General features: G+C 39.6%; 2 protein-coding genes across 6 annotated transcripts; both read left to right on the top strand.

The window, feature by feature from the left end:
- The first annotated feature begins 5,225 nt into the window (after positions 1–5,225).
- On the top strand, positions 5,226–10,660 carry LOC308121633 (uncharacterized protein). 2 transcript variants are annotated; one of them, XM_080482981.1, is made up of 7 exons: positions 5,226–5,420; positions 5,657–6,001; positions 6,447–6,559; positions 6,740–6,896; positions 8,435–8,824; positions 9,805–9,907; positions 10,112–10,660. In XM_080482981.1, exons 1-7 carry the CDS (start codon positions 5,339–5,341, stop codon positions 10,206–10,208), a joined length of 1,287 nt encoding a protein of 428 aa, XP_080339107.1. In that variant the 5' UTR covers positions 5,226–5,338; the 3' UTR covers positions 10,209–10,660. The 2 variants fall into 2 exon arrangements, with proteins under 2 accessions (XP_080339107.1, XP_080339108.1); XM_080482982.1 differs by having other exon boundaries at positions 5,259–5,420; positions 5,638–6,001.
- A 1,213-nt stretch (positions 10,661–11,873) lies between these two features.
- Positions 11,874–15,969, top strand: LOC308121362 (uncharacterized protein). 4 transcript variants are annotated; one of them, XM_080482544.1, is made up of 6 exons: positions 11,874–12,078; positions 12,649–12,756; positions 12,863–12,905; positions 13,167–13,297; positions 13,515–13,564; positions 14,300–15,968. In XM_080482544.1, exons 1-6 carry the CDS (start codon positions 12,063–12,065, stop codon positions 14,789–14,791), a joined length of 840 nt encoding a protein of 279 aa, XP_080338670.1. In that variant the 5' UTR covers positions 11,874–12,062; the 3' UTR covers positions 14,792–15,968. The 4 variants fall into 4 exon arrangements, with proteins under 4 accessions (XP_080338670.1, XP_080338673.1, XP_080338671.1 ...); XM_080482547.1 differs by having other exon boundaries at positions 11,922–12,078; positions 13,206–13,291; XM_080482545.1 differs by having other exon boundaries at positions 11,924–12,078; positions 13,167–13,291; positions 14,300–15,969.
- Positions 15,970–16,422: the final 453 nt, after the last annotated feature.

Below are 16,422 nucleotides of genomic sequence, written 5' to 3'. Positions count from 1 at the left end.
GGCCCATTGTGTACGGACCTGACACGTTATGAAACTCATTTTTATCCAACACAATGGCTCACTCGATTTCTCTGTCCCTCACTCGCTCACTCTCCCACTCTCGATGGTCTACAAAATTTATACTTTCAGAAAGTTTACCAGCGCTCTGTCATCGCAGCTCTTTTTTTTGTCTCCATCCATTTATTCCTCAAAAGATGTGCTGAACTTTCTCCCAAACATTGGGAGTAATGAGGAAATCACAGTGAGACTCACAAAAAAGAACAATTGAGGAAAAGGTGAAAAGGCCGAAAACTGCCATTACAAATGTGTGACTTTGTGGATTTGTAAAGTGCAGTAATATAGGGGCCCAAATTCTTTTTTTCCCGTCGAGCATCCGTTGCCACGGGGCTTCTATTGACATGGTTCCCCATTTGATGTCAGGGTCGGTCTTTCTTTTGGGAACTTTCACTTGAAAAATGTGAGGCTTCGTGAACTTTTCCATCAACACAAGCAACCTTGCTTTGGGTAAGTTTTAAGCACAGTTAATTGCCGATGGGAGTCTAATGAAGTTTGGCACAATGGAACAAAATGCCTGTGACAACTACTTAAATGTTCAAACTGTCATTCTCGCGTGAGGCTGCAATGTTTTAGTTCGATTACAGCCTCAGACGGCCACTAGAAAAGTGGTCGTCTCTTTCAGTAAAATACAAATACTGCAGTTGAAATCATTTTTGATTTGGTCAACATGCATAGGGACTATATAACTCAGCTTTCAAAATAAATGTGTGGTCAAAAAGCATCCCTGTCAAAACAGCCGCTCTGACATTTCAAAATTGGGGTTGTCACAATTCAACTGAGCTGCCTGGTTTCCTTATTCCAGCTTCTAGGAGGCCACTTGTTCTGATTTTGATGGTTACAATTTTACATGCCAAGAATGAAACAAACCCGCTCTTTGTAATATTTGCTCCTCAGTGGGAAATACAACAGCAGACAAGGTGAAAGTGTGAACCGGGATTTAATTCCACCCAGTTGGGGTTTCCAAACACTGGGATGAAACTCATTTTCAAAGCAACAATCTGGGAAGAAAGCCTACTTGCTTTGATAATTGGTTCCAAGTTATCAGCAACGAGAGTACTTGCAAATACCTTCCAAAACTCTGACATTTCTCTGTGCAGCAGTAGTGCTATAGCAGTGAGAAAGAGAAACAACTGTAAACCTTCTATCTTCCATACATTAAAACCCACTCCTAATGCCAGTAGATCATTTCTTACATCTGACGAGTGCTTACTTGTAATGGCTGATAATGTACTTTGAGAGAAATTCTCACTTTTTACCCAGGAACGTGTCTGCAAAGTCAAGGCACCGTTCAAAATGTGAGATAAGCTCCCAAATTTGTCGGCCTTCTACAATGGATCAAGGCTTTTCAAGGCTAAATAGCGTTACACATCCAGTAATTTTATCACTTCCTGCTTTCACCTTGAGAGAGTCTCTCCTAAACTTTTCAACTTACCACACTGGTGCAACTGAAGTTTGCTTTTCATGACCTCCAGTGGCTGTCCTATATGCAAAAACCTTTAGAATAACTTACTTTGCTTCCTCTCAGAATACTTTGCATTGCAAATCGTAAACACATTTCACTTTTGAATGTGTAAAAACATTTGCAATGACATGTTTAGCTTGGTATTTAGGCGCATTACCTGAGCAATGCTCTTTGGAGAGGCAGCAGTTCGACATACACATTTGGAGGTCATGGCTGCATTAACATTCTCAGATTTACAGCATACAGGTAATGATAGCTCCACCTTACTGAGCAAACGTATTTGGGTTGGCTGAGAATTTACTGGATTAATTAGAATTATCAATGTAAATTTAAAAATCTCAAAAGTGTTCTACTTTTAAATTTGACATTTGTTAGTCTTGTCATAAAAAGCCTTTAAGTTGCATAATATGTTTGTCAGAGTTTCAAATCGCCATCAATACTATGTTAGGATAATTTTTTTGCCAGAAGATACATTACATAGAAAATATACAAGTTTTACACTTAGAGACGGGGCACTGAAATGATCGCCCAAGGCTGTGACTCTTTTTGTAGTCAGACAATTTGTACAACATACCCAGATTTTAATAATGCATTGCCTCTAAAAATCACATTTGTTCACAGAGATAAAACTGCGCCCGGAGCAAAAACCGAGCGGTGAATATGACCAAGTGAGAATGTGTGAATGAGTATCAACACTGGTCTCACACCCCCCCACGAGGTCAACATGCACACAACTATACAGCTCTCACATCCACGCACGCCCAGATTGCTATACACAAGAGTTGGCAATTAATGTTGCAGTGCAATATGCTGCAAAAAGAGCAATTTGCCGCAGGTCACCGGGGTACCCAGAAGCCCTAGAGACATCCAGCCCTGGCGTGACCTCGGTGTGGAACTGCTGCTACCAGGGTGTGCAGGAGGGTACGGTGCACCCGCAGGTTACTGCATTCTCTTTCCATCGCCGCACATCAGAAGGAGCAGGAAAGCGGAACTACCAAGAGACCAGTGATTTTCCTCATTAGAATTTCATTGCAAGATGTGACAACGTCAGAATGATTCCCATTTATTTTTATAATAGGAAGTGATTAGAATCTAAAAAAATGTTAATTAGTCAAATGGGTTTTTTTTTTCATTTTGTTCTCATCATTGAGAACAAAGTAATCCCTGTGATGTCGTGTCAGAAATCCTTCAGATTTCCATGACTGCCAACAAAAGAGACGTTATCCATATTCAATGAAATAATGCATTTGAATACTTCTTGAAGTTGTATACTGATTCAAGTGATTCTTCTTAAGACTTAAAGAACAAATGCAGCATATAAGTGTAAAATGAAGAGCCATCCAAATGCACCATGAACCCACAGTGCTCGTAATATGAGAAATAAAGAGAATGACAGCTGTTGATTATATGATAGTAATGATTCAAATTGCGTTCTCTCTCATTAGCTAAATTAAATCCATACAGAATCTTACCCTTTACAAACATTATCATGTGTTCATCAACTATGAATACAAACTGTTTATTATTTGGTTTTTTTTTGTTTAATCCATAATCCCAGAAGAGTAGCTTCACAATATGTCTGGAAGAATTAACTCGCTTCTCTGTAGCCTGAGTTCACAATTAGATATGCACAAAAATATAGCCCTTGGTTGGGAGATTTAAAGTAATTTCCTAGTTTATTCTTATGATTTCTGGTAAGTGGATATAGTTATTTGAAGCTATCTTCTTTGAAGAATTCATTTAGGCACTCAGAAGACTGTCGCTGTGACATAACAGCTTGTGGAAATAATATCGTCCCTTGTCAGTGAGGTAGATCCAGTGCTTAGTAGAATAATAAAACCACACTTGCTAAACCTGTCATTTACTCCTGTAATATTGACTCTGATGCATTCATGTTAGTGGAAGTGTGATGAGTTTACAGACAACTGAACAGTTCTCAGTTTGTCTTGTTTTCATAGGCTCACGGAAGAAAAGCAATTGAATCACTGGGACTTATTTATGTATTTCAAATGCTGACGGCTGTTTGTACAACATGCGTTTCATGTGTTTATGTGTTGTGTGTCACAGTTTTATTCTCGTTTCCTGCTGCCCTTGCATGGAACATGACACCTTAGGTTGTTTGTGCTCGCAGCTTATTGCAGCTCATTACGGTCCTGTAACGTTTTGGCTCAGGTGGTGGAGCTGGTCTTTCTACGATCACGTGGTTCGCAGTTCAGAATCTAGACCCACGTGTCCTTGCGCTCAACTGTGCGAGGGCAAGACATAAAGGTGATGGTCGAGCTTCTTGCGTGGCAGCTCCGTTTTGCATGCGTGCGTGTGGTGGTGTCTGACACATGGAAGCCCGTTGTCATGTTGGACTGCTGGAGCTGTCAACAAAATAAAATACGAGCTCAGTTTCGGTGTGAAGACGGCAGAAAAGGCACATTGTACTTTAAAACATCCCCTGATATATGACAAGTCGAAAGCTGCTGGCAAATCTGAATTTATCTAATCACCACTGTGATGTTAGTTTGAATTACTGCCTCCATGCATTGCATTTGGCAGCAGCTACCAGAGCAGCCAACAGTTGGCAGCTCACAGACTGAGACAGCCCCACTATTTGTTTGCACTTTTCTTCTCAAATGAAGTTGACATAATAAAACCCTGTCACCTGCTGCCTGTGTCATTGTTTGAATATTTAGCTCTAGATTCCGGAGGTAAAATCTTTTGATTACTCCAATAAAACAATGACTTTCGATCACTTTACTAAAGCATAAATTGGGAAATATTTCCTTTGCATTGCTAAAATAGACCTAAAATAAACTGCAGAAAACAAAATTTTTTATATAAATTCATTTGGAATTAAAATCGATTGACATTGGAAAGAAAAAAAAGACACATTATTAAAGTAAATTGATCATTTTTTACATTAAGCAACATTATGTATCATTTCATGAGCTCCATCAAGAGGACATGAGCTTTAGTGATGATTGCCACTGTAGTTGTGACGACATCAAAGAAACCGAATAATCATGGTCGGAGGCCAACTGCCAGCACGACTCAATTCAATTCAACTTTATTTATAAAGCAGCAAATACAACGCAGTCATTTCTAGGTGCTTTTTACAGAGAGAAACCCAACAAATCCACATGAGCAAGCATAAGCAACAGGAAAAGGGAAAGGAAAAACTCCCTCGAGCAGGAAGAAACCTTTGCAGAGCCGGGCTCAGAGGTGGCGGCTTTCTGCTGATATAATCTGATACCAAGCAGTTCATTACAAATCAAACATGTTGCATTAAGAATGGAAGAATGGATCTACGAGATGAAAATTGTAAGTAATGCACTTGAAGTAATGCATTACAGATCTACATAAAGGAGGCAGGCAGGGTGGATGGACGGATGGATTAAAATAAATTAATCTCAAGGGAATTTGAGTTAAAACATAAACAATCTTTATATCTTTTTTTGATCTGTGTGTTCACTTGATCCGATGCTTCATGAATGTAGTAAATTATTACCGTTTGAAATCAAATGAGTCACTGACATTCTCTTAGTAATTATTTATTCTTTTCATCTCAACAAAAGGAATAACGATAAGCACAGCAAAGATTTACGATTCCAAATTGCTGCTTTACATTAGATTGATTTTCTTTTCTTGTTGTTGTTTAATCTTCAGCACTACGTGTATGACTCATTCTCAATCTCTCTATGTGGTTTCCTGTGACGGTAGGCCTTCCTGTTCTCTGTCTCATCATGTCTGCTCCACATTTTAACCTCAACAGACAACGCACCATTTCTGTCTTTTGCAAGATCCCCGATGGATTCAGCCTGATTGATCGTAATGAGTTTTGGTAACTCAAACATGGCTGGGAGTGTACTGGGAGCAACCTTTTCTCTGCTGCTTCTTGCCTCTATTATTCAAGGTAATCCTGGTAAACATTCGCATGTGCTGTTGTTCATATTACAGGGGAGATGAGGGTATTCACGATGGGTTTGAAATGTGTATTGGCTTGTGGCGCGACAAGCTGCCTCAGAATAATGCTATGATTTTATCTGCCAACATCCCAACAGTCTGCAGTCTGTATTATCAACTTCAAAGTGTAAGTGATTTTGTCTCCTCACTTTTCCTGCTTCTAACAGCATCTGATGTGCCTGACAGGGTTCCAGGATGGTGCGATGTCGCATTATAAAGAGGAAGCTGTAGTCGGCCAGAATGCTACCTTACACTGCAGCATAAAAAAACGTCCTGGTCTTGCCATGTTCAGTATGGAATGGAGTAAGAAGGATGGCGCAAAGCTGGCCGTTTACAGCTTAACTCATCATGAAGAGAATTTATTTCAGCCCAATCTCACCGTCCAAGTCAAAAGCGATGACACAAGCCAGACGGTGTTCTTCTACCTTCACCTTCCTGACTTGAGGAAACGGGACAGCGGAACCTATATTTGTGATATTTCAACTTTTCCTTTGGGATCAGTCAGAACTGAAATAGATCTAACGATTGAAGGTAAGAGGAAGGCAAGCAAATGCCTTTCCATACATAGCTCAAACCGAATCTATAGTATGATCTGAATGTACAGCATCAATCTCTCTTATTATTCTCCACCGCTTATATCTCATGTTACTCAGGATTGCATCAGAGAGGTGCTGCTCTGTCAGCCTCAGCAGTTATTTACTTGTGAGCAAATGTATGCGCAAATAAATGCAATACATCTTTGAGTTCTGCCACATGACAGTTATCATCAGATCTATGTTAGCCTTGTTTTTCCACATCTCTCTAGTAATGCAGGAACAAAACACTGATCTCAGAGCTCTATGTAACCTGAAGCAATGCTGTGATCATGATTAGAGGTGGAACATGATTCACGGGTGTTTTTATGTTTTACATATAAAGCCACAACTATTTATAACAGCCAAGAGTTCAAGATAATCTCTCTTTTTTTTATCTACAGAGGCCAGCACAATAGAGTGTAATGTGCAAAATACGGTTGTGGTCTATAATGGAGAAAATGTGACTATCGACTGCAACACATCACTTCCCAATGCGCAGTACAGGTGGGCCAAGGTAAAGAAAATGAGAGTTCGGGGTTGTTATGCCGCTCCTCTCTGCTATTTTGGTAAATTTGACTCCATTCAGTGAACATCAAAATGATCTGATTATCTCTGACATCCAAACCTATGTTACAAAAGCCATCTTTTCAATATGAGATGTATTTGTGTGCTACATAATCTTGTTTTGCCCCAGAACAAGAATGTGGTGTCAGACAATGAATCCCTAAAGCTCTGGATGGTAACTGATGCAAATGCAGGCGTTTATACGTTGACTGTCAACACAGAGAAGAAAACTCTGCGTAAAGAGTTTATCATCACAGTGCTTCAAGCAACCACAGGCTCGAGGACAGGTGAGTCGCTCCGTTTATTTATTTTTTTCTTCTGCCGTTTGCCTCTTTGTGCCCTACTTCGAGTCCATCATTTCCTCGGGGCTGGATTAACAATCGAGCAGAGGGCCCAGGAGAGTGAGTGACTTAATAAACTTCACTGCGCTCGAAAGCTGATACTTGAACTTTTGTTATTATACTGTAGCTCGCCCAATTTTAATTTTTAATTAGCTGAAAGGAAGGAGAGAGATTCAAAGGATTTCAAAGCTCCCAGTCATGTTATGAGAGTATACTAGTAACTATGAATAAATTGAAAAATACAAAATGGAAAAAAAGAAAACCCCACAATGTTTTTGCCATGAGATTAGAACGAGTGCTCGACGAAACCACTAAACTACATGTTGTGTGCAACACCTGGTTTGTTGCCGTGAGAAGGCTCAGCCGGCTTCCTTTTTTCAAAACAATTCAGAAAGACGACAATTTAAATAAAAAAAAAAATAAAAAAAAAAAAGCCACAAAATCTTACAGCATACTTCCTGCCATATCTATCCACTTTCAAAACACAAGAATCAACACACTCAGCAGAGTCACAGCAGCAGCGTCTCCGAATCAGGATGTAGGGTATGAGCACAATCTGTTGGACACACTGGAGTGGTACACCAATCGAAGAGGAAGAAATGGTATTGAAATGTGAACAGTGTTGTAATAATTCAGTCTCGTAGAGCTGGACAGCATTAATCAGCTTGTAAATTAGGTACATTTAACGCAACTTCAATCCTGTCATGTCCAGTCAGACATGAGCTGGGATATTCAGAAGCAGGTAATGGGGCACCTACTGTATGTTAGGGGGGAAGGAAAAAAAAAAGGCATACAATGAATTCGCTGTTCTAATGAACTCGGAGCGCATTCCCAACGTGGTACTGAATTTGCGATTCATGCCCACACCTTTGGAATCTGTGCCCTCGGCTTCACAGCGTAGGTTTTTGAAGGATTCTACTTTCTCTGATTATGCATGCGCTCATAAATGCCAACTCAGACCATGTTTTAATGATGTATCCCTGTGCACTGGGTATTTTAAAGGCATGGGGTAGATGACTTAGGATTCCACCTAAATATTCAAGTGGAAAGTGGATTTCATTAAAGGGAAAAGTTTGTCGGGCGTCAAGACTTTTATTGTTCCTCCTGTGGTAAATCGTTTCAATACAGACCAACCTGTGAACTCCCTTATTATCATTGTTTGTTTTCATGAAATGAAGAACTGCATCTATGTACTGTTTTGTAAAACAATCCACTTTTATAGCCAGACAACGTAGAATATTTTTAATAGACTGAGCTATGAAATAAATGCTTAAAAGTAGAATTTGACTATGTAGACAAACTTTTCAAACCCAAACTGACTCCTAAACTAGTATTAGTTTGTTTTTCTATGGTTTGATTTGAAGCTATGATATCTGGTTAAATTCTTTTCAAATTAAATCATTTCTATCATCTCAAATAAATGCCAATGCCAAAATTCATGTTTTTAACATTTCGTTTGCCTTCCTTTATTGTGTCACTTTCAGACATTTTTACGGTTTCCTCTCAGCATCAGAACCATTCGACAGTCGGGAACCTTGAAACAACAACGATGATGAGTACCAACGATCCAAGCACCAGCAACGCCACGATGCCACTGAGAATGCTTTCAACCACTTCCCCTGCTCCACGCTCTGACAGCACTCACTCACTAAACACAACCACACCCGGTGCTGGCAGAACAGCAACTCAGGAAATAATACAGAACCAGACGGAGCTCTATACACCTCACACAGGGGGCATGGTCTCAACGAGGCGAGAAGAGTCCAGCTCCTACGGAAACATCTCGGATAAACCTGAAAAGCCCGATGCAGCCCCAACTGTGAGCAATGGAAACAAAACAACAGTCGATGAGGAAAAGGTCACGGCCAAAAAAGGTAAAAGCTTGTGATTAAAATTGTTATTCTGGATCTGTGACCGTTTCTTCACGTTTTTTTTGTTTTTTTTAACGCAACTTGATTCAGAAAATGTTCATGTCCAGAGGGCAACATTTTAAAAACGACCAGAAACACCAGAAGATGCAGAAGTTTTCATGTCAGCCCATAAGTGAGCGCACGCAGACCCTGGAAACATTTAAGTGCCTTTAAAATGTCTTTCTTCGCGTTATTTGCTGACACAATATCGTTACTACGGGAAAAATAAATAAATAAATCTGCATGTAATCCCTTGTTGTCTAAAGGAATAGTCAAAACACAACCAAAGTGTGTTGCTTTCACTTGAAAACTAATGATATTACATCATGAATCTGTTTCTAGATGAATCCCTGGATGTCCTTTGCTTTGTTCACCTGATATGGCCTTGCTGGTGACGCTATTAAGATTGTCTGGGGCATCTTGTTTGCCCTGGGGACTGCCAGCGGTGTGGGCAAATATAGCAAATAGTAAAAAAAAGAAAACTTTATTTATTTTTTTTTTTTTTTCGAAACCACCAAATAGCAACCAACAGACCCACATGTTTGTTTTAAAAATCCCAGAACCTGAAAAGCCATAGATGAATATTAACCACAGTCTCTTTGCTTTCACCATCTGCATTGTCATCACCAGTGGACTCCTCACAGATTCCAGTTTTCTCTGCCTCAGGCTTGATGCATTTTGAAAGCAGAGAGCTCATTAAAATGGGAGCAACCAATTCAAGGGATCGTGTACAACCAATTGGGCTGGCGGACTGCAAAACACACTTTTCTGCCTCCGGGCAAAGAGTTTCACATTGTAGCTTTACATTTTTTATCAATACCTGTTGAGTCTGCTCGTTTTCACCAAAGCAGAAGAATCAATATGTTGGAAAAAGATCTGTAACTGTTGCTTCCCCGACAAAAAAATAAATAAATACATTTCTTGTCCTGGAATCTGCTTCCTAGATACCGAGCGGGGGCATCTGTTGCTGCTCTTAATCATCATTCCAGTGCTGCTATTGATTGCTGTGGCTGGGTTTCTCTACAGAAGACAGGTTTTGAAAAACAGGTAAAATTCTTGCTGTCCTTGTCCAGCCATTCTTCTATACCACCTTCAGGGTTACGCTCCGGAGCTTCTGTAAGGATGTGACAAATATTGATACCTCTTATTTTTTTGTGGTTGATGCACGTGACCTATAATATCTGAAGGCTTTCGGAACACAGGTAAGTGCATATAGTTAATGTTATGTGTGCCCCCGTTCTCCCTGCACAGGATGGATCTGCCGCCGCCGTTCAAACCTCCTCCACCTCCGGTCAAGTACACAGCTCCGAGACACTGCGAGACTTCCATACAGCCTTTCTACACTTAAAAGTGCAACTCAAAAGAAGAACATAAAGACACCAAATGTGTCATGTGATGGTGTCTAAACTATGAATCAAAACTGTGGTATTACTGTCGAGTAGGCTCGAGCACATCTTGGTTACATACGGCGTTAGAAAACAGTTATATTACCCCAAGGTTTTTGTTGTTGTTTGTTTTCTTCATTAGTTTTTTTGTCTGCTGATGTTTTGTTTTGTCTTTTTTCTTCTCTTTTGTTTGGGATCTGTAGGTTTGTAAAAAGTTTAAAAAAAAAATGTAAATAAAAAGAAAACATACTGCTGACATTGGTCAGTTGCCAAAATGAGGGATGTTTTTATCAGCGAGTTGTTTTGAATAAAGCATTTTTGCAGTTTTCTTGCACTTTGGCATCGATTGTGAAATCGTTGTTTTGTATTAAGCATTTTCTCCCACTTTTGTAAATAAAGGTATTTTAAAAGCTGTTTACGCCTGTTGTTTTTGCATTATGACCTATTCACTATCCCTCACAAACATTTACATTCTCATCTATTGTGCAAGTGTAAAAGTATCATTTGAAGTATAAAGGTCAGAGACAAAACTGCTAAAATCACAAAGAATGTTCCGTTTCCTTTTCATATCCTCTAAACTTTCGCAACATCATATTTCCATCAGTTTTTTTTCTTATTTGTCATTTTTACGCTGGGGGCTTCGTGGAGTCCTCTAATAGAAGAAACGGCTCAATTTAAGAGGCCACTGCAGCCCCCAGCACTACAAATATGTTCAAAATGAGGATGAAACCAAAAACCACATGTACCATTGTTTAAAACACGAAACCACTGGATGAAAATAAATACACAAATGAAACATGATGAGGATAAATATTCCTCATTGTTTTACTCCTGTCTGGTGATGAGTTTTAATGTAACTTAACAAAAAAAGAAAAAAGAAACATGGATTTACTTTAAAAGGAAAACACAGGCACACGCACACGCACACACACACACACACACACACACACACACACACACACACACACACACACACACACACACACACACACACACACACACACACACACACACACACACACACACACACACACACACACACACACACACACACACACACACACACACACACACACACACACACACACTTTTCATCAGGTTTTCTAACCACAATAGCAAAACCATGCAATGACTATGCAAGATATAAATGTGTAAAATGTGCAGTTCTGAAGCTGATGATCAGAGACAATATATCGGTGTAGAATGTACAGTGGCAGGATGAGCCCAATGAAATTCATGACAGAGACGTAAAGGAAGTCTTTTCTATCTGCTATCAAAAGATTCTTAAACGATCAATAATGTGATCCTGATTAGGTTTTCGGATTTTGCTTTAACTCTGCCATGTCCTTTTTACGAATTAAACCTTCACTGAGCATTGACATTTGAATTCAGGCCTAAAATCATAAAGTGGTTCAGTAAACTGAACACCATAAGATTTTCTTCTTTTTTTTTTCAGTTGTTTTTTAGCTGCAATAACAAACATCTTCAGATGTTCACGTTTGAATTCACGACTGATTTGCTCTCACTTCTAAACCGACGTCCTGCTCGTACAACAGAATGAAGTGATTTGTCTGAAATTAAACTTCATCCTACGGCGGTGTTGAGACTGCCTGACTTCAAATGAGGTTACACCGTTTCCTGTTTGCAACTGAAGAGCAGTCAGTTTTCAAAGCTCTGCGATACTAGAGAGGCAACAGAGGCAGGGGTAAAAATAGACAACAGCACAGCACACCTCAGTGATTAGACACAGTGATGCTCCGTAGCCTGAGAGCAGTTGTGTCACACAGACAGGTGGATTTTTCCAAAAGAGCTGGAATATGACATTCGGAGAAGGTAAGGTCAACTTTCTTAACTTCGGAATTCTTATAGTAAATCTATATATATATATATGCATATTCTACTATCATTTCTGTAACGTTTGACTAAAACGTTCCAGAAAATAAAAAGTGAGCGTTAACTGTTGTACACTACCATTTATTATCGACGTATGGCTGAAATTATGATGAAAACAAAACATTGGCGATAACAGGAACAATAGATTTCCTGTGAAATTTGTCAGAAAAGTTCAACCGAAAACAATCAAAGGCTTTGAGAGGAAGTTTTCTCTTTAACAGAAAAACAAAACCTTCAGATGTTTCATTTTTGAAAACACGTGACAGATCCACGTGAAGCTGGAATCAGATTTTCCTCAAAGTTACTACAATGAATGTTAAAGGGATTGTAATCTTTGGACATGCTTGAAGCCTTTAAATTGCATGTTTCAACTAAATAAAAGGTTGTTATTTTTTTCATACTTTATCTATTCACTCATTATCATGGAGATGAATGAAGGAAAATGTCAATATCAGCTGTAACGTTTGGGGGCGTTTTAAGCTTTTTATGTTTGTGTGTTTTGTCTTCCAGAGTGCTTTACTGCAGTGGTCGGTCTGGTGGTGTTATGTTTGGCCTTGCTGATCTCTATGTGTCTTAATGTCATCCTCTGGGTCAGAAAGGGAGCATCTTCATGCAGGGGTAAGGTCTAATATGGGCAGATTATTTTGTTTCTTTTATGGTTGTCAGTGTTAATCCTAAATTTTACTCCACTTCACTTTTTGACATGTTTATTTTGTCCTTACAGACACAAATGACTCCTGTTGCCGTCATGTAACTGAAGAAGAAATGTAGGTTTTCCTCTTTTTAACCATATCGTGTGAATCGTATTTTTTTTTTTTAAATCACTTTTCTTCCAACTGTAGAGGACGGTAGAGTGCACAACATTTAAAAACAAGAAATAAATAAAGCGCACCCTTAAAAGGGTTCATAGATCAACAAACGTGGTTGTCGGCCAAGTATCATTCAACCCAATGCATATTTATTATTAATAGACATATTAGCAAATGGTAAAACTGTAACAATGAATTGTCTTTTCTGTGCCTTGCTAGCGTCTCACAGAACGAGGGACAATATTTTCATGCCCTCAGACATGCAGAGCAGCAGGAAACTCCCCCCACCCATCATGAGCCACAGGAAAATCCAATCTATGGTAACATCAGTACACAGAGAGGAGGTGAGGGTAGGTCTGCATTCTGTCATCCATTTTTCTTTTCAAGAAAAAACTAGTGGAAAATCTGTGTATGATTTTTTTTTTTTTTTTTTTTTTTATTATTCCACTGTATGAATCAATAACACCAAAATTACTCTTTTTTTCCAATATGGCAAAAAAATACTACAAATAAGTTTGTAACTGAGTCTTTAAACTAAAAATGATGCTTTTACTTTGGTTTCTCCAGAGGCTTGTTATGAGATGATGACCAAGCAACGCACAAGAGACTGCATGAAGGTATGTCATGTTCACGTGTTACAAGTTCACTGTACAAAGAGTTGTTGTATATATGGTCGGGTATTTCATAAGATGCTTCCATGGCTGTATCACCTTCATAAGTGTTTTTATGACTTGCTTGTATGTGACGTTTTTGCATTCCGTGTCATGTAATTAAAGGCAAACGTACGGGCTGACAGCCGTACACCAAGGGGGGAAAAAAATATCCACATTAAGCCTTGTGTATTACAACGTGAGATTAATACTGATTGATGTGCTTAATTCTAGCTAATTCTACCTGAACAGCACTTGCGTGTATTGTTATGCAAGACAAACGGGGTTATATATCATCCTTCATGGAACTTTATACTTTGAAAAGAGAAATTAAAAAAACGATTACACTAATTTATCGGTTATTCTAAAAGCTGCATTAAATATTTATTTTAGGCACGTTTGTTGAATTACACTTTTCAAATCACTTACACTTAATGTAAAACACACCACAGTATCTCCGGCTCATTACAGATTTACTGTGAGAACGGAAATGAGCTTAACACCTTGAGACACGTTGTGGTCAGTGAACTGTTGAATGCTCTAAAAATAAACTACACAAACTAAAATACATGAGGAAATACACAGATGCCGCACTGTGGTTTAAAAACTAGAGCAGAGTGGTGCTACATTTTTGCTGAGAAAAGAAGTCAGTGGCTAAAAATGACCTTGTGTATACATTTTGACTTTGTCGTTTGAAACCAGCATTTGAAGCCTGACCTGAATTACGCGTCGCTGGATCTGAAGATGGCAAAGAAACACAAGAAGCAGCGTCACCAGCAAAGCCAGGGACGAACCAAGCTTCAAGATCAGCCGGCGATCCGCCTCACGCCGCCGATGAACTCTTTTCTGGAGGTCGACGCGGACGTGGACGCCTGTCTCCCTTCCAGGGACACCAGCACGATGGTTTCACACAGCAGCATTTACCTGAACAGCCAACAGATTGCCCTGGAGACCGAGGAAATGGAAAGAGAGCGGAGCATGAACGTGGAGCTGGAGAGCGTTGGTTGGGATGGCGATCGAGGGCGTGAGGGTGGGGGAGGATGGGGCGGAGATCAGGCGTGTCAGGACAGGAACGATGGAGACGGTGGTGACAATGAGAACGTATGTCTAGAGCTTTCAAACGGAGACGCTCTTCAGAGCAGCACGGATCATTTCATTCACATCTTTAGCCAAGACAATGAGCCAATAGATTAGTTCAGTGTTTTTTTTAAGACCGATTTCTAATATTCAAACTGTTCTGGACTGATATCCGTTTCAAAATAATGTGAATAAAACTATTCCTGATTGTTTTGTATATAAAGAAGAAACTATACTGGCTTCACTATTCAGGGAACTTTGCATGATTGAGCAATTTCCTCTTTGAAGTTGACAAACTACCTCTTGAACTGTTCACATTGAGCAACTGAGGAACAAATGAGTCTCTTGTCAAGGGGAGGGTGTAATAAATGTGCAGCGCATCACAAGCAGAAAGGAAAGTCGGTGTGTGACATTTAGAGGTCAAGGACCATGTGGAAATGTTCCTTTTATCACAAAAGGGTGAAAACCACAGATCATCGTCGGGCACACGGGAACTTTCACTGTTTTGATGTGTCTTCAACATGCGTCAACGGAAGAGGCAGGAAGAAAAACAAGGTTTTACATGAGTTTTCCCCAGGTGTAGGCGAGGTCTGCTACTTTATTGAATGCTCGCCAAAGTGTCTGTGAGTTTCCATCTCACTTAAGAACGAAAAGATGACATGATAAATTATAAATCGAAATAAAGAAACTGAGTGGGACACAAGTGCTTTGTTATTTCCCCCCCGGGTATGTTGTATCATCATGTAAATGTCACCCACGGAGGATTTCCCAAGCCAAAGTTATGATAATGGTCATTACTTTTAAAATCTATTGCACTTACGAGCTAATGCGCCGTCTGGTTAAATGATCATTTCCCTCTGTAATCCGCACTTTGGCAGGATAATTTACTGCCCAGCTATCTGCTGCGGGAGAGGAGCTCTGCAGTGGACTCAGCAGCCAGAGGCCTGCAGCACACTAAATGTTTGATGACAGTTTTTCAATAGCTGACCGTGGCCTACTTCCCCCTCTATGGATTAATTTTTTTTGCTCAAGGCATTTGGGATGTAACATCCGCAGAAGGCTCAAGTGAACAGCTGACCGCTCGTCCTAAGCAGTCATCTGTATCTAAAATAACAAGGAGGTGATTATTCTTTCAATAAAGACCAGGAGGGCCATTTTGGGTTGATAAATATTAACGAAATTAACATGAATGACTGCTGATGTTTTCATATTTTCAGAAAACAACAGTCACTGAGTTATCTTGGACACTTTATGCTGGGGTTGTTTTCGCGTGACAATAAAGAGGCTAAATGAGAGCTGAGGCTTTTTATGTCTTTTTTTTTCAATGACAGATGGACACATAACGAAACTTAAAAGGAAAACCCTTTCCAGCTACGTTGTCCACACTTTGGAAAAACAAAAGCAAATGTCGGAAAAATAGAGTCTTCAAAAAAGGTATGGGCGTTAAATTAACAGTGGCAGCTTGATGTGTAGAAATGCTATTATCTGTCTCCCATGAGTGCAGAAGAGGAACGTTACCATCTCCTCAGCAGCACTGTCAAGAGCTGCAGCTATAATTTTATGTCTTTATTACGGTGCGGCAATAAGCGCAGGCTGGCATCAGTTAACTTGATGAATGAAGATGATCCATGCTCCCTCGGTGACAATTTTCCTTTTGAGAACCGTATTCAGTTTGCATAAGATGTAAGCAATTTACAGGAAATGCTCAACAGAACTAAATGTCAGCGACCTGTCTCTTTCCACAAAGA

This window comes from Lipophrys pholis (assembly GCF_963383615.2).
Source record: "Lipophrys pholis genome assembly, chromosome: 16".
NCBI classification, from domain to species: domain Eukaryota; kingdom Metazoa; phylum Chordata; class Actinopteri; order Blenniiformes; family Blenniidae; genus Lipophrys; species Lipophrys pholis.
This window is presented reverse-complemented; position numbering and strand designations above follow the sequence as displayed.